The sequence below is a fragment of the Atta colombica genome, unplaced genomic scaffold (assembly GCF_001594045.1).
Source record: "Atta colombica isolate Treedump-2 unplaced genomic scaffold, Acol1.0 scaffold34, whole genome shotgun sequence".
NCBI classification, from domain to species: Eukaryota; Metazoa; Arthropoda; class Insecta; order Hymenoptera; family Formicidae; genus Atta; species Atta colombica.
In genome coordinates, this window is record NW_017259448.1 from 359652 (window position 1) to 379990 (window position 20339).

The window sequence follows — 20339 nt, forward strand, 5'->3', positions numbered from 1 at the left end:
TACTCATCAAGGGAGAGAGGTATGTATGACTCATAAAAAATTTACAAATAATGCATATAAAGAAAACGTAAAATGACACAATAATTTATAAAATGCGTTTATAAAATTTTATTAAAGAATAAAAATAATAAATATATATATATATATGAAGTAATAAATAATAATTACAATTTTCTCAGAGGTATTACAAGTGTTATGACATGAGGTACATATTTCATGTAATGCGTTTATTGTATTTAACGCACTGAATTCAATCTGCGCACTTTGTATGCTTTGGATATAAATCCCGTCTGTTAAAAATGCCATATATCCCAAATAGAAGGATATACAACAAATTAAACAAAGAATACAAAAGCAAGGTACTTGTATTTTGTTATACAACATGCTTTATTTATTTTTCTATACTTATGTATACTACGTGAAATAATCACGCTAAGTTTTTTGCACGTCCTACAGTAATCATTTTATGTAATTTGTAATTTATGATAATGCTACTTAACACAATGATAAATCCATTCAACTTACAATAATTTCATTAATATTAACAGTAAGAAACTGAAATTATACTAACATAAAGATAAATATACTAATGTTACAGAATAGAGTGCGGGAAAATTACCCTCATTCCTTCTATTTTTTCTGATTTCTGCGGCGTGAATCCCAACACGGCGTATTTGCCGGAAATACTTTATATAATTTAATTATTTATGGAGAGAATGGGGAAAACACGTACCATACTATTACAATATATTAGAATAATGTTATTAGAATAACCATTCTTGCATTCGATATATATGTATACGCTTAGTGTCATATTATACACATAAAAAAATTCACCGTTTAAAATATATATCATTTTTAATGATTTTTATGTATAGGAGAATAGAAGAATTACGAATTACACTTAATGAAAAAGGCCGATGATTATTTATTAATTATAAAAATCTTTATTCAAATATCGGCTTTTTAAACTATAATAATGAATTTATATTATAATATAATATAATATTATATTATAATATAATATTAACTAATATAATATAAACTATGTATAATTTTAAGCAAAAGACGAATTTAATTTAATATTGTCCTGCATGGTAACTAATTGCGTATGCAAAAGTTTCGTTTTTTATTTAAAATTATAGTGTATATTGCTAATATTTGAATGTTAATTGCATTATAATTTAAAACTAACAAATAATTGAAGTATATTTTAAATAAAAATTTTTACAAATAAAGAACGATTTTGACTGTCGACGACTGTCTATAAAAATTTAAGTAAATACAAATCAGAAAATAATTTTGTTAGAAATATAAAAAAGTTAGGTATAGGAAATTCAAGCATGTAATGAGCAATGCTGCAAAAAGTTTTATAACATTTTAGCAATCAGCTCGAGCATTTTATAGTTATTTTGATAGTCCAACAAAATTTATTTTCACAGCTGTATCTATCTAAATTTTTAGATAATTAATAACTTTTAGCAAAATCGTTCTTTGCGTATATTAATCAATGAATAATCGTTGGCTTTATTTAATTGTTCAGTAGATGTTTCGTAGTTCTTCCATTCTTCCTTCTATATAACAAGATATCACACATAATTTATAGAATCCGATCAAACTTCTGTCGAAATTGAATTGAAACACTCAGCTACAGTTAATTCAATCAAAACCAAAACCAAAATTAAAAAAAAATAGGAATTTTATAAAGGCTATATGTATAGACATGCCCATATATTTTTTCTTCATAAATATCACAATAATTAAATTGTGACTGAAATCGAAAACTAAAATTTTGGTTGTGTGTCAATTTTGGCTAAAGAATATAATAAGTATATTTTTTCTTCATAAACATCATAATTTAATTGAACTAATAATTACACATAATAAAATTAAATAAAAAATAATTCAATGCTCAATTAAACAAATCAAAATAATACATTAAAGGGTCAGAGCACAAGTAAGATATTCTTCGCTATTATTATAAATTGCAAAACATTATATTTAACTAAATACAGACGTTTCGACCTTACATCAGATTATTTTCAATGTTAAAATTATCGTCTACATTAAAACAATGAAATATTAAAAATTCCAGAAAAATCTAGCGCATAATATAAATAATATAAAAATCTCAAGTAATCTTCTGAAGCAACAACGTGTGCAATCAGAAAATCTTGATAGGACCGCAAGAAGTTAAAAGATCTTGTCTTACACCTGTCCATGTTGTCATTTTAGGAAAGAATATCCTCTTATTATAGTATCAGTTAGCAATGATAATTTGCCTTGGTGTACGGTTATTGGATCTCTTCTTAAACGCTTACAGATACAACTTGTCCATAAAATCGTGATGTATTGCTATTTAAAATAATAATTCAAATAATTACGAATTTACGCAAATTAAAATGTCGCAAGATTTGTATTAATATTAATATAATATAATATAATATAATATTAATACCTGTATTACTATCAACGAAGATGATCAGAATTATAGCGCATAATAGTATGTACAAAAAGCAGTATTAAGACCAGAATTCAAAAAGTATAAAATGTATCATGTTCTTCCGTGCTTCTTGACAACTTATTTTAAACTGATACAGATAAACTGATACACGTAACGAAAAAAATCGTCAATTGGGTGGTGAGAATATTCGAAGGAGATGGAAAAGATGAAGGGAAACCTTCAGGAAGGAGAAATGCTTTAAACTGACACTTCTGGTTAGGTTGAAAAAAGATTCTGAGATGGTCCTTTCAAAAGGTACGGTCAGCATGGAATTACATTTGACATCTATAAAAACTCTATATTTTCTAAAAGATATCTTAATTTCCTCGCAACATCTTAGCTGTCATAAAAGAAGTGTATTTTTAGTTTGACAAAATTTTCCTTTTATCTCACTCGACATTCCATTGTAAGAATATTACTTATATGATACAAGTTTTGTTGAGAAACGGATATTCCCTTCGTTTTATATTCTCTTCAATTCAAATGAGAATTAAGTTCCATTCTTATAATAGGAACACCAGAATTCAAACTAGAGATTATAATAAGTGCTGTACCTTTCGTAAGGACTATCTCGGAATCTTTTTCCAACATAACCAGAAGTGTCAATTTAAAGCCTGTATTTATGATTCCGAATACTCTGAAAAAATACATCACAACTGGAAAAGATACTCTTGAGACAGCAGCACATCATGATGTTGTCTATATATCTCATGTATTGATTGTGATGCATCATACATTGGCCAGACAAAAAGGCAATTAAAAACTAGAATCGCAGAGCACTCATTATTTAATAAAAAATCAGGCTCATCACAAGTGTTATATCTAATCATCGGACCTCAATTTTGATTGGATCTTATAACAAAAGACTGACTTCCGAGATAATTTTTATAAAGAGACAAAAGAATGGAATTAATTTACAAAGTGACAGAATCTTTATCAGAAATATACTCTCCCGTTATACAGGCATTTTTCCCTTCCTGAATATTTCCCGTTATCTTTTCTCTCTCCTTCGAATTTTCTCACTACTCATAATTGACGATTTTTTCGTTATATGTGTCTGTATCAGTTTAAAATAAGTTGTCAAGAAGTACGGAAGAACATGACATTTTATATCATTTTTTATTTTATACCTTTTGAGTTCTGATCTTAATACTGCTTTTTGTACATACTATTGTGCGCTATATTTCTAATCATCTTCGTTGGTAGTAATACAAGTATTAATACAAGTCTTGCGACATTTTAATTTGCATAAATTCTTAATAGTTTTTTGAATTATTACTTTACAATAGTAATACATCACGATTTTATGGACAAGTTGTATCTGTAAGCTTTTAAGAAGAGATCCAATAATCGTACACTATGGCAAATTATCATTGCTAACTGATACTGTATAATAAGATGATATTCATTTTTGAAATGACAACATGGACAATGTGTAAGAAAAAATCCTGTAACTTCTTGTGGTCATATCAAGATTTTCGGATTGCACACGTTGTTGCTTCAGAATTGAGGTTTTTATATTGTATGCGCTAGACTTTTATGGAATTTTTAGTATTTCATTGTTTTAATATAGATGATAGTTTTAACATTGAAAATGATGTGTAAGGTCGAAACGTATGTATTTTGATTAGTTAAATATAATATTTTGTTAATTCAATAACGTCAATTTATAATAACGCGAAGAACATCTTGCTTGTGCTCTGAGTCTTTTAACGAATTATTTTATTAAAATTTTTATTATTTTATTAAAATATTTATGAAGAAGAGTTATATAATTTCAGTCGAAATTGATACGTAATGAATATTTGTTTTCAATTTCGGTAAAAATTTTGATCAGACTCTAATTAATTTATGATGAAAAATAACATCTTGAGAAAGTTCTCACAGTAAAGCCTCTTCAACAATTATTATTCTTCTGTTATTATACGGATCAAGTTATTAAACCTGTTTTTATATGAATGAATTGTGTTTTATGTTTGGAAATATAAAAAGATCAGATGAGACGGATGTTATGGAGAACCATTATAAGAGAGACCCTGGGCGAAAATCCTGCGGATAATGCGAAACTTTGGCCGACCTAGTTCCATTCGTGTTGATCGCGATTAATGGTACACCATGTACGCTTCGTGCATCTATATACGTTATGCGCTAAGGCAAAATGGCGTATTTACCATCAGGGTAAATATACGATACGTGCGCCGTGAACGTGATTAAGGTAGTGCTATGGAAGCGTAGCCTTCTCGAGCCCTGCATGTTACGTTCGTAAATACACTTTTCTGTTTGTTGGTCTAATTTAACCGCAGAGAGCGGGAATAAGTGGAAGAAAGAAAGAAAATGAGGGAAAAAGAAAAGGAAAGAGAAAGAAAGTTGTGAACGTATAATTCGCAAATGCGATAAGTTCGCTAACGTTGAGAATCTCGGGGGGTAGAACAATGACGAAAAGGATTAAGTGTAAAAAGAGGATTGCATACCGGGAAGAAACTCGCATGCATAAGAGTTAATCTTCGCAATATGAGGCTTGCAGAATCATAATTTATATTATCGCTTTTTTCGCTTTTTTTTTTGTTTTATATTACCTTTGTCTTGCTATTTCGTCTTTTCGTCGCAGTTTTACTTCTCCGTTTTTATCCTCCTTCGTTCTTCATACCTAACAACAATGAAGCGACTTTCTCATATTCCGCTACGGGAGTTTAATTAAGTAGCAATGAAAGGCAGATGCACAGCGCGTGGCGTTCCGCGTATTAAAATAGAGCCTCGATTCCTCTTAATTATCTGTAACTCTTTAACCTACCTGAATTATAGAAATAATTGACTCCGCGTTAATAACGACGCCAATTAAAAACGGTCAAGCCATAAAAAGAAATAAACGAGCGATTAGACCGCATGTTTCTTGAACGTAAATAATCGTTGACTAACAATTTCTTCGCATAATTAATTAGTGACGCTAATGAAACTTCGCGGCTCTTATAATGTAATGTTTTATTAATGCTAGATGAAATATTACCGCGACTATATTGTTATTAGTGGCAATTTTGATGAGGTATAATAAACAAGGAACATTAATGTCATTTTATTACAATAATGGATAATAAAGATGCTTTACATGCTTTTTATTTTATATAATATTGTGTTGATTTATCCATATATATATATAACACTTCAACTGTAAGTAATTTTTATCTGCTTCTCTTTATCATTCTTTTATAATGAAATATATATAAATATTATATTTTATCTATTCTCTGTAATCACATTTACAATTCTAAGAAATTATTAAATATTATATAACATTATATTTTATTAAAGATATTAAAGATATTAAAATATGCAGCTAGGTATAAGAAAATATTAGTACAAATTTTATAATTTAGTTAATAATTTTAAAGTATATAACTCTATTATTATTTTGTAATAATAGAGCCATATATTTTAAATTTCATAATTAATAATCTTAAGAAAAATAATTTTTGTCTGTGTAATATTTAATTATTTAATATTTTTAATTATTTACCGCGTTAAACAAATGTACGTATTAATTTCAACTTGTTCATTTATTATAACATATTCTAAAAATATGTGTCATATTCTATTCTTACACAATATTGCGGGTAAAGTTTCTACATTTCGAAGTATAAAGTATATTTTTTATTCTCTCTCTCTCTCTCTCTCTCTCTCTCTCTCTCTCTCTCTCTTTCTCTTTTTATATACATTTCTAAAGAGAAAATTAAAGTAACATTAAAGAGGTAATGATAGCCGAACTGTTTTACCCTACAAAATTACGTTCGAGGGAAGAGCGAACTTGGCGCTTCGTTTGTCAAGCGTGGCTTGAATTTCAGCTTCTCGTTAAATTAAATCCTCGTCCAAAGGGGAATCTCGATGGATAGGTAAGGGCATTGAATAAAAGAGTCTCTGTTTCTCCAGGGATAACACGTGCCAAAATGATTTTACCGCGGTAAATTGTCGTTGGTCGCGATTACCATCTGATGGCGGAATAGAAAGATGACAGAATCTCTTGATTTTTTCTTCTTGTTCCTAATCCCTTCGCTATCAGATATAATTATGATCAGAAGCATCAAGTTATTTAAGTATAATCAAAGATAAAAAATATGATTTTATTGTATTAAGTTTGTACACACACACACACACACACACACACACGCACGCACGCACGCACGCACGCACGCGCGCACACACACACACGCACGCACGCACGCACGCACACACACGCACACACACACACACACACACGCACGCACGCACACACACACGCACGCACGCACACACACACACACACACACACACATGTATGTCTATAACAGAAATTTTATGTATGTTTTTTATATTTTATTTCCATGTATTTAGAATTGTATTAAAAAGAAAGTAAAATCAAAGATGTTCTCTGTTTTCGATATTCTTGACTTAATGTACATAAGGTGTACAGTTGAGTGTTAGACAAACAAATTGAGGTACAAAGAGAACTGAAATGGAACTTTCGTAAAGGATATGCCGGCGTCACATTTATTCAAAAAGCTTTCTCAAACTACTACTGTTACTACTACTGTTACTATTAGTACTACTACTACTACTGCTGCTACTACTGCTGTAGAAGCAGTATGCAACTTTTCGGAGTACTTTTTATCTTTTTCGTTACTAGAACGCGGTCTGTTACAGCGCAAGGAAAACTCATTGTAGTCTTTTTAATAAAAATGTCACCGTACGAACTCACGTTCTCCACAGTGAATTTCACACATCCCGATAATGTTATTTCGTGACGTAGTGTACCCTTTCATTATCTTTGGCTGTTCATCTTTTGTATAAGATTCGAAAGACGTCGTAATTGCATCCTTCGTAAAGAAAACGAAAATCTACTTTTAGTTTTGCTAAACTCACAATTTGTCTTAAGAACATTACAAAGCGAAGTACTTGAATAGGACGCTAGTTTTGTTAAACTGAATTCCATGACCATTTGGACAATTTAATGAAAATTCTAGCCAAAGTAATGCATATATGTGCGCATATACATACTCCAAAATTTTATATATGATATAATAAAAAGCATCAGATTTTTTTACTATCGAATATTAATTCTCAATTTATAATATTAATTTATTTTTCTCTCTTACGCAGTAGCGATAAATAATAAAGTATAAAAAGCACGTAATTATTTTATAATATTTATTTTATTTGTCTATTTTATCTAGTACTATCGTATCTACGTAGGTATTATTTTATACTAATTTCATATCTTTTATCACAAAATCATTTCGTTATCTTCTCGATCACTTCTCTAACATAAATACGTGCTGATAGAGCTAAAATAGATCGTCATAGTTTGGTTTGCAACGCACGTAGACACTTTAAGAGGTTCCAGTCCGGAATTTAACCGCATAGCAATGCGGTCATTAATTGCATTAACATCTTGTGAAATAAACTAGAACGATCGCGATCTCAAGTATTATTGTTATATTTTCCGAATAATATATGAATAATATCTGAAATTTCAATGAGGTTAAGTAATGCCAAATATTGTATCTATTTTGTATCATAGTGAAATGTATTCTAATAAAATGTTTAATGTGTTTAATGTGTGTTTTATAATGCTTTATTTAATAATTTCTTTATTAAAATTTTATAAGGTATTTCTGAATTGGTTTAAAATATCCTTATTTGTAAGTATACTTGTTATATATCGTTTGTAAAATTTACATGTAAAAAAATAACAAAGTTCTAATAATTTTCAAGCAAAATGCCAGTGAAAGGAATTTACAAAAAAAAAAAAAATTAAATTCTAGTGATATAAATTAATAACAAATTTTAACGTCAGATTTAAGAAATCGTAAATTAAAAAGAAACAGCAACTTTGTTTAACATTCTTCCTAAAGAGAGCTAAATACAGCAGCGACATATTTATGGAATTTGCAATCAGTTTCCTTTTATACGAGATCTGCAATAGAAATCGTAGACGGTCGTGGGAGTATTTTAAGTAGTAGGAAATTGAGTAATCACAGTCGAAGGCGAATAATCAACTATATCCAAAAAAATATTCTGTCGATAACGGGGAATTTTTCTTAGTATTTCCTTTAAGCAAAAAATCTTACATTAATCTTACATTAATCAGACGTGCGTGTATTTATAACACGTATTTATCTATAAAAATGAGGACATATGAGCTATGATCAAAAATAAATTCCTCTATAAAAAATTCTATTATAATAACTCAAATAGCCTTTTGAAATAAGAGGAAATACAAAATACTAACGGCACGCTTATTTATTATTAAGAAGTTTATCATTTACAGTATCCGTGCATGTCAGTATATGTAAGACATATTCTAATATTGAGAGGATTGCAATCTTAAATCCAGTATTTTATGATTATATAAAAAAAAAAATTCCTTTATTAGAGTATTCTCTTGAGGTGTGGTCATGTATAAATGGAAAATCCTTTTTAACACGGAACTGCTAAATGGCAGAATATTTTTTTTGAGTGTATGATTGGCTAATTTTCGACAACTTAAGATCCCATGACCATCTACAACTTCTATTGTAAACCCAATATTAAGGGAATTTTGTTCATCAATTCTGGGATATCATATATAGCTGATGAGAAAAAAAGGGAGAGAGAGAGAACATTTCACTTCTATTTTTTTCTTCAATCTTGACCTTAATCCGTGAGGATTACGAGGATCACGTTATGTGATCTTGTTTTTTAAAATTCGTTACTTTCTTGGTCGTTCGTTACTTTAATTGACAATTTCGTCGAGGGAAAAGCGATAAAAGGGATCGCCGATGACGTAGCCATAGATCGGTCTCCCCATGACGAACGTAGCTGTCCTCCATGTACTTCTCGGTTTTATGTGATAAAATGGCGATCGGGATTCCGCGAATCCGCGATGGTAATCGAAATTACTCGAATTCCTAATTCGCGAGTTTAAAATACGAAGGTGTGATTAAATCTCCGGGGAGTCTCCGCCACGAGAATGTTTCGTCCCCGCTCTAGTTTTCGTGTCGTTGAAACCGTTCAGATGGGAAAAAAGCGTGGATTCCTGGAAGAAAGAATTCGCAATTGGCTGGCGATTCGATTAAGCTTTCTCATTTGTCTCGATCCTCCAGTGAAATGTTGCACGCGATAATGTTTCTCGCTATGTTTCGTTCTGCGGGTGCCAGCATTCTTTCAGACGTAATTATCATTATAGAAAGGCTGACCCCATTATTTTATTCTTGATTTTTACAACACCATCCGCGCTAGAATGTTCTCGATATAAGTCTCGAGCAACTTTAGACTTAATGGATGTAGACTTATAAAAGTATTTTTCTTAAAATAAAATGTGTTTATGTGTTATTTCGATAGGAATAAAAAAAGCCATTCCGATATGCTATAATTTACGGAAAGGTATATTTTTTTATCTGATGAGTAAAGCCTATAAAGTATAAATTATAGGCACTTACATATCATAAAGCGAGTAAAGTGCGATCTGTATTTTTATGGAAATATTTTATTATCATTTTCTTTCATAATATTAATAGTTAAATTATTCGTTTAAAACAATAAATAGTAAATGTACTAACAAAAGAATCGTCGGAATTGCTTTCACTGATTTTAATGGGTTTAGAATATGTTGTAGAGCATTAAAAAAATATTATTCATATCTGTTTTAAATCTGCTTATTTCAAGATTTAGAGGTTTTGAAACAATCCCTCGAAAAAAAAATGTATTTTTTTATTTTCAACAAATATCTCCGAAACTATGGAGGTATTTGAAAAAAATGTTTTATACAAAAGTTTTATACTCTATTTTATACTCTTAATAATGGTGTATTTATGTTTTTTGAAAATCTCAAATTTTTCAAATACCTCCAAGAATTGTTTTGGTTAAATTTTGAAATTAAAAAAATATAGATAGATACAAAAATATAGGACTAATACTTTTTTATGCTTTACAACCAATGTTCAAAGCCCATCAAAATCAATGAAGGTTAATTTCGACGATTCCCTCGTAAATTATCACAAAATTTTAAGAAATGTTATCTGTATTGTTACAAAATATAATAATGTTTTTTAATGGAAAAAGTAATATTATAAAATATTGTTTTAAATTTATTATATATTTGAAACGGAAGAGATCTACAATATTAATTCTAACAAATTCTAATAAAGTTTCATAATGAGAAAATAAATAATCGATTCTTAAGTCACGTTACAAGAATGCCAAAGATAATATGATAGATATATTTCAGGTTTATGAATATCGCAGCAACGAGAATTATATAGTATGCACAGGAATATTAGGCCACGTTCTACGAAACTATGCTAACTAAGACCGGATTAGCTATGCAAATCACTGAACTACACGAGAGTTCACTTTTCGCCTACGTCGATGTATAATTATCGAGAAACGCATGCTTGACGAATATATTCCCCGCTTTGATTTTAATGAATATAAATTTATATCTCGCAAAGATACTTTCTTTTTTAACTAAATATATAAATATATATTAAAAATATATAAATATAGATTAGTTATCATATTAGTTATCATATTAGATGTAAATCTGATAATGTTACATAATTCTTACTTAGGAATAAATCTTTGATGTGATAAATTAAAAATTATACGTTGCGTTTGACGAGCGTCTCTATATTAAAAATATGGAGCCTTATTTCATAAGAAAGCTTTGAATAAAAGTTTTTTAATCGAAAAAATTGAAATATTTTTAAATTTACTAATGATGTACTTCAATATTGCTGTTCCTTTATATTTAAATATATTTAACATAGAATATTATAATTATCTTATTACTTGACTTTCTAACATATACATGTACATAATTATATCTATCTATTTTATATCTACTTTATATCTTGTTTTTTCTTCTATTCGCGAGTATGTAATAGTATAAGCAAAGTATAAAGAACACTTTGATGCTTGCAATGTTATTAGAGATTCTGGCTTCCTGTTTCGTTCCTCTTTCATTATCTTTGGATTATTTTATCCGATTTTAATCGGACTACTTGTGTTTTTAATGCGTGATTTAATAGCTTGGCGATTTAATAGCTCAGCTATAAAAGACTGTTTCTTCTAAATTACGACTAGAAAAGAATTATTGCATAAATCTTATTTGTTCCAAAATTATGTAACAATTAAGAAAAATTGGAATTAACAAAAATATAATATATAAACAACAATAATAATACATATATGGAATAATAATAAAATACCAAGATACGATACAAGGAATAATAATGATATAATACGTGAAATAGCGATATTTCCATGCGTACTTTTATCCGGACAAAATACATCAAAATTCTCTTTTTCGTAGAAATACCATCTCAGAAAATAGGTCGCATTTCAAAAGGCGCGAATTGTAAATGACATTTATCTCAAAAACCGCTTCGCTCGGAATTTGCGTGACTCGAGAAATCATACAGACACTTCACAACAGAATTTTGTTCTGTTCCGATCCCGACTTTTATCCTATATTTAGTAAAGAAATATGGCATCCGGCTCGTCGACTCCTGTATCTTCAGGCCGCATTCTTCGAGGGCGGTTCGCCAAGTGCGAAACGAGATTGTCGGTATTTGTTTCGTCTATAGAAGATGTCTATAGAAGCATCGTTGCTGGCACTAACGCTTTTCATAAAACGAGATGATGAGAAACAATATCGCGTGCAAAACGTAGAGTCGAATTGTTCGGAAAAACACGAAATAGCTTTATCTTATGGTCAACAAGATGCTTTCTTAAAAGCAGGATTTACCTTCAATCGCTGCGCTCGATGATTCAATTAGTTTTTTCTTGTGAAAAATAAAAGTACATGAAGACAAGAAAACAAGACAATAATATATAAACAATTTGGATGAATATGCGAATTTCCGTTAGATAAGATTTACAATTTTAAATATCTTTGAGCAAAATAAATAAAAGTTTAAAACACTAAATAATTTTCTCATTGAAATATTTAAAGATGTTTATAGTAAATATGTTTAATTTATTTCAATTATTTTTTTATACAAGCTAATAACTAATATATAATAATAAATAAAAAATACTCGACACCATTATATTTTTATGCTATTTGTTATAATTTTCTTATCAGTTAGACATTGAAGCATTTAAATACATCTAAGAAATTTAATAATCCTAACATTACAAATATAAACAATAAAAAAAAGAGTAAATACCACACAAAGGATCTATATAGCGAAAGTTTATTCATTTAAAATTTATTTCGTTAACAAAAGAAAAAGATCATAGATGTTTCGGCCAAGATTTAGCCATCTTCAATATGTAAAAATTTAATCTGATGTCAATTATAAAATTCAGTGTCAATATCTCTTAGAGATTGTTAATTGTCAATATAAAAACGAATTATAAATTTTAACGTCGATATTTAAAGTTTAGTAATTACAAATAAATAAATTAAATCAGAGATAAAAATCAAATGCGAATATGTAAGTCTGTATTATAAAATATTTTTTTTTTTAACAGAATTGAATCTTGAAATTTGATCGTTAATTATTATAAGTTATTTGAACCTTCTTTTATTCTGAATTGCTATATAGAAACAAAATTTCCAAATCATAATAAATTGGTATTTATCAATAAATTAGTATTTTAATTAACACTTTTGTGCTTACAAAAAAATTTTTTTATTTATTCTAACTTGTTGCTATTAGCAATTTTTGAAGTCGTTAATATATAATCGTTATGTTAATCAGAACAGACATCTATTTTCTGAAGCCAACATTGACTATAACATTCTTGACATACAATTTTATTTATATTAAGATATAGGAAAGGAGAGGGTAAAATTTGTGAATAAGTTTTAATAAATGACTTTCGCTACATGGCTATTTACTCCTCTTTTTAATTATTTACATCTAAGAAACTGTTTACATAAATAAAAGGAGTTTAATAGACTTTTCTATCAGGAATTGAATTAACGCGGTAATTAGCAGCATCTTTTTACTCGCAAAACAATTATAATAATGATTTATGCAAGTCCGCAAACCGCCGTGCTGAACCACGTGCCGTTATTAATTATCTGGCTTTGCACTCCATCAGCAGCTAATCAATCGAGGTCAGTGACTAATCGACACGAGTGTGACGGCTGACAGGCAACCAAATCATTCGAGCTTGCTGCATACCAGACTTTGAGGGTATCAAAACGAGACTTCCCATCATTTTATTGGCAAACCTTCTGGGAAATCTTGGAAAACCTTTTCCTCTATTTTTCTTGGTATAGTTGTATTTCTGCCTCATTTACTATAATTATTAGGTCAACCTACGAATTTGTTTCATTCGTGCGATATACTTGCCATCACAATGATGTCCAAATATAAAAGCTTAGATACGAATAAAATAAGTTGTCACTATATCTTATGAATTGACGTGATATAATGAAAAGTCTAATGAAATAAGAGGAAGAAAAATACGAGTGAAGCGTAGTTTGAAAATCGATAAGAAAGAAATAGATCATTTTAATTGATGTATATTAAAACGTCATTAATATACACTGTCACGTTCTTCTTCTAATTCTTCGACTTTATCTCGTGACTGGAACAATCTTCTTGAAAGAGTACGGTCAAAAATAACACGGAACGATCTATTACGGCCACGTTAGTCGGATCGATCCTGTCTTTTTCATTTCCGCTTCACCAAAGAAAGGGAAGACTACAGATTCAAAGTGAGATGCACGAATACTTCGAAGCTCTTAAATCGCTTCGGTCACGCAAACTCACAAGGAAAGTTTGGAAAATATTCCTCAAACTACGGGAAGAGTATTAGCAGACGTAGCGCCATCATATTCGGTGTGTCCAACTAAATGCGTTGTCTGTTATAATAGAACAATTACTGTTCATGTAATTTCAAAAGTATATACTGTGATAAATTAAAACTGTATGTAGATTGCTTCAGAATTAAAATTTTTCAAAAATTATTATTACTACTTTCAGACTTTTCCATTAAAAGACTTATTGGAAACGTCTTTTAATAGTACGTTATTTTTCTCCCATACAAAAGTTAAAAACTTAGTTTTAAAAACTTATTTTAAAATTGTAGCAAGAATCAAAGAAATCCAACAAACACACAGCAAAAAATATTAAAAATAATTTATTGAATTTTTGCTAGTGCGAGCACGTTTGTAATGTGACTTTCCAAAGGTGCACTTTGTAGGAGCAAAAGGACGAAACTCGTCTGGCGAAATAACACATTCGTAAATTTTCTAGACGAGAATTAAATTGAAATGCTGTAGTGTTTACTTGACATATACGATGTAATCTAAAATATTTGCACGAAAAGCGAAGGTCGGCACTTAATGTTTGAAAAATCAATAGTGTCAACATCGTTTTAGAGAGAATGCAGTGATTCTCTCGATTGATTCAAGCATGATTTTTAAATATATATGTGTCGACATTCGTGTTCTTTTCAGTAACTAAGTAAAATGTTCGATTTACCTTAAAGAGAAATTATCTCTTCTTTAGTCAATTCACTTATTAAATTGCAATTATGAAAGAAGTTTTTCCAAATAAAACAGTTATGAAGGCAGCTGAATGTAAAATTTTCAATTTTACATTTTATAAAGCGCGTTTCCAGTTTGCATTATTTAGACTAAAACTTTTTAAATAAAGTGCGGTATTCGTCATTTTAAATACTGTTGTGATAAGAACACGGACAAAGAAATTTCTTGTAACTCTCTTTATGTGATTTTGCATAATTTTCATTTAATTACAGGAATGGAACGATGTAAACATGAGATGGAACGTTTCGGACTATGGAGGTGTACGAGACCTCAGAATACCGCCGAGTCGGTTATGGAAACCCGACGTTCTTATGTATAACAGGTAAATGTAAAATTACATTATGTTTATTAAAATTTCCTACGTATACATTTACATTTTTCATATTCTACCGCATCATGTAGCAAATATATTTTTAAAGAATGATATACTTTTAAAATAAGATTTTATACGAATTAATTTTTTTCGCATTTCAAAATTATTTTAATATTAAGTAATAGTTTATGTATTTGCTAAACTCAGAAATCGGAAATGTATCAGGAATTCATACATATTCTGTGGCTGTGTTCCAAAATTTACTGCCAGCGCTGAAAATTTATAGTTTATGTAAGTTACGTGCACTATAGATTTCCAGCTGGCAGTGAATTTTGAAACATAGTTTATGACGTCTATGTATTAAAAAAAAAAAAAAATCATCATCTGTTTTCAATTCTGAAGGAAACATTATGCAAAGCTAAATTAACAATATTTCTAATAAATTATAATAACTTATTGTAATTTTCAACTGTATTTTATACATTTATGATATATGATTTATATTTATGATATCTGACGTTTAAGTCACTTTTGCTTTCACCAACAAAAAATTGCGTAACAAAGAAATTTTCTTGATTAGCTGCAACAAATGCTGCTTATAAATTAAAAAGCGTCACTAATCGTAATAAATCTGCTATCTTACAGCTATACATTAGTTTCTACAATGACATTTAAGCTATAAAAATACAGATTGACTTCAATCATCATCCATTTAACATCGTGATATTTTAAACCAAACTAAACCAAAAAAAACATGTTCTCTCTGAATGTATAGTAAAACCCTGAAACGTTCTGATAAATTTAACATTTATCTTGCATATTGGCGTTTACTGAATGCAGTTTAAAACGAGAATCAACTCACTCAACTCGCATATTTTTTTAATTGACGAAATCACGAGAACGTAAACATATAAAATATTCAATGTAATTAATGTTTTTTCAAAACAGAAAATACCGGAAATAATTTTTTAATAATGCAATTAAAACATTTATTTAAATATACATATTTATTATTTATAATTTATGTTTTATAATTATTATAATATTTAATGTACAATAAGAATTATGTATTTATTATAATGCACAATATGCAAGAGATATTATATCATACAAAAAAAATTATAAAAAAACGAAAGATATCGAAGGAAAAGATCTATAAATGTATTATACATATATAAATATATTTTAATTGCTTTTGTTTTTAATTAACGATAATTCAGTATATAATAAAATTATGAAAGTAAAAAAAATAGAATATAGATGAAAAAATAAGTGACAATAAAATATCAAGTTAAAAAAATTAGATTCGTATGTAAATGTAATTTGATAATTTAGATTATTTTACATTGATAAAGATTACAGTAATAATTTTATCGATATCATTTAGGAATATTGAAATACCATCAATCCTATAATGGCAATAATGACATGTTTTATGTATTTTTTACGGACTCTTCTACTTTTAATAAAGCACATTGTCGGTGTGAGCCATTGTTCGTGTAAATTCCATGTACATGCTTACGCTATTAATATGCCGAAATCGCACGTATCGATTATGCAAGCGTGTTTCACATAGTTGCCCTTGCACGGTTGTAACCACATAATATAACGCTAAACTGCGGGATCGAGGCGCGGAGTAATAATATATGACCGCGATGCGTCATCAGTTAATCAATTAATTAATCTATGGTAATTTGCTTAAAAATTTGGGCTTTCAACTCACCGCAATACTTAATTTAAAATAACAAGGCAATTGTTTTAGAAAATGAAAGAGAACCAAAAAGCTTCATTATTATTATTTTCCATCTTGAATAACTCTTTTCAAATACTATCTATTTAAATCACTATCTATTTAATAACATTAACACGTAATATAGATAATTATTATACTTAAATAGATATTATTTACATATTTGAAAATGTTCTTTTTTTAGTTCCTGTTAGGCTGTCCTGTATATATTTTTCAATTAACGTATCAAAACATGTCATACGCTAGTTAATTGAGCATGAAAGGTTGATTACAGGTTAGCAACGTCATTATCGCTATAATCATTTTTCATTATTTTGTATGCAATCTAGTCATGAGAACGGCGTGCATAGTGTGCGTGCATGCGTGAGAAAGTTCATAAACGCACCGTGCAACATCTCTCACATAGTTGCGTATATGTATTGCACCAGCGTCAATGTGCGATCATATTATGTATCGCAGGTCATCGGGTCAGTTACAAAGACTGTTTACGCTTGAAGTGAATCGCAAATTGATCGATAAAACATCGTTGAATTATTTTAGAGCGAGCCTCGACGCGTTTCCTCACAATACGAATTTGCTCGTTTCGTGAATTATTTACTCGCGGGGTGAGAATTTCCTATTTAATTTTCGCTCTTTGCGCTCACTGACAAATAAAGTAAATTTTCATTAAAAAAATTTCATTCAACAAATAGAGAACGCAGGAAGTATAAAATATAATCATTTTATTTATACTTGACTGTAAATAGAATTTTGCACGTTTAAATTGCAAATGGCTCGACATTGTTCACATTTTTTGTTCATTAAACTCTCTGATTGTTACGCTTTGGACAAGGAAGTTAACAAATTAACAAATACTTAATTTATACGGAATATAAATTGCAAACAGCTCGACATTGTATACATTTTTTTGATCGTTAAACTCTTTGATTGTACAAGCTTTAAACAGGGGAGAAGAAAAGAGTTATTGAAGTAAATATTTATAATTTACACAGAAAAAAAGTTCTACAGAATTCTAGAAATTACATCTTTTTTCAAATTACGTAAAATTTTTTAAAAATATTCATAATTGTTTAATTTTGTAAACTAAGCTTTGTAAACTTTGCTCTAATAAAAAGTTTCTTTTCAACTGACCATAACTATTTTTCATAATTTTTAGTTGCAGTTATTTTAGTTAATTATAGCCGTAATCTCGCTTCCGTGAAAATTTGTTTAAAACTAAATCTGAAGCGTTAAAAGTTTTGTTATTTATTTGTGGTAACCTAATTCGCCAAAACCATACAAGTTTGACGCGAGATACGCCGCGATGTACCTTCGGTTAGAGCAGACGTCGCATGTACATATATATGAGAACTCTTTTTATATACTCGTCGCAAGTGTGTTTTGTCGGGCATGCACCCGCTCATAATCGCTTTCCATCGCGTAGACGATGCCTTTATGCGATGCATCCAACGTTATTATAATGGTACAGACCACGCAATATATAATATAACGCAGCCAGGAAGAGGGGACTTCACGGAGGGTCAGTAGCAAAGATGATGCACACCTAAGGACTGATCGATCACTTAACTGCTTTGTCGCTTCGTCACGGCGCAATTTTCTCGTGCTCCACTTTTCATCCAGCTCCGTGCAAGTCTCCACGTGTACGTTGCTGAGATGATTTTTATCGCGCATATTCTGTACATAGGATGTTCCAAGCCAATCGCCGTTTTTCTCAGTTTGATTTCCAATATCTGTGAGTCTTATAAAGGAGCAAGCGATTACGCCCTGGTTCGTATATTTGTACGGTCTGACTGAAAAGCGGGAACTCAACAGCGACTGGAAAAGCGATGGAAGAGAGACATAGTGAAACGCTTCGTGCATTTTTCATGACGACGCAATATCGATGTAGTCGAAAAGCGAATCTCATTTACAACATGTAGTAAAATAGTTAACGACTTGAAGTAACATCGAGCTGTTAAAAGACGCTCGCATTACCATACGGCGTTTCGCACGATGCAAACTTGTCGTCGTATTTCGAGCGTGACTGAGACGTTGCTAATTAGTAAATAGACTTTACTGACAGAGTCGTCGCATTTCAAGTCTCTAAAAGTACGGCAAGTTCAAAGAATGATTTGCGCAAAAGTTCTAATTGAATGCTAACTCGAACAGAGTATTCGATATATTTTTTTGCGTTTTTGTTATTAATTTACAGTTACATATAATATCACTAACTGTAAACGCTATGATTTATTATCCAATATATCCATAAATAATGCCAGAAGAACCAGTTTGTCTCATCGTTTCGAATGATTTATTTGGGATGATCATCACGAATCCACTAAATTCGTTTTAAGCTATCGGAAATAGGTGCAACGTGCAACGGGTAAAGTGGAACGTCTGGCCAACTGGGTCACGCGCATTAAAAACAAAGCTACCGCCACTATTTAAAGAGAATCAGGGAAAGTATCTCCGTCTGACGGTAATACATTGTCGGAAAACGCTTGCGGCCACGCCATTGTCTTTAAGTAGGTAATGCATCGGGTGTCCGCTGCATCGTCGTCGTATTTGTCGAATTAAAACTTCGCCTTGCGATGCATTAGCAGAAACGAATAGCCGACGAACTTGCCGGCGAAGTGAAACGTTTAATGGACCGATCTCTGGGGGCGGTTACCGTGCAAGAACTTCGTTAGGCGATTTGCGACTCTGATTGTTCAGCTTTCGTTTTTGTCGAATTAATAGTATGAATAAGACGAATTCAACGATAAAAGTATCTTTTCTCTTCGGCATATTAAATGAATTCACATGATTTTAGAATCTGTTATTAAAAGATAGACCGGGAAAAATTTTTCTCTTAAAATTTACTTAAATTTTGAAAATAGTTGTTGCACAGTATAATATGTATATTAAATTTTATCATGCACTTCAGATTAGGAAAACTATCAAACTTATTTTATATATTTTATTGCAGTTTTATTAGTGAATGGGAGAAATTTACATAAAATTCTTCGAAATATAATTATTCCATGATTATCATATTTTCTGTCAATTTTAAGAGAAAATTCTTCCCGTGTAATTATATTATCATAGTTACATTACAGAAAATCTAATAAGCATTATTCTAGCAGTAGCTAAATCCGTTTATCTATTATTACATATAATATACTTTGTTCGAATTATTCTAAAATTGTGTAACTTTTATATATATTTTCTACTGAGCTAAGCGATACTGAAAGATGAAGCAACCCAAGAGAACTTGTACTTGAACTTAATACTT

The 20339-nt window shown here is 29.9% G+C and overlaps 1 protein-coding gene across 1 annotated transcript in view; it reads left to right on the forward strand.

Annotated features, from left to right (window-relative positions):
* The window catches only part of LOC108690634 (neuronal acetylcholine receptor subunit alpha-7-like), a 225584-nt gene that overhangs the window by 164071 nt on the left and 41174 nt on the right, over positions 1–20339 (forward strand). Inside the window, exon 4 of the mRNA XM_018198022.1 lies at positions 15236–15345. Coding sequence (XP_018053511.1) covers positions 15236–15345 — 110 coding nt within the window. The remainder of the gene's footprint in view (positions 1–15235; positions 15346–20339) is intronic.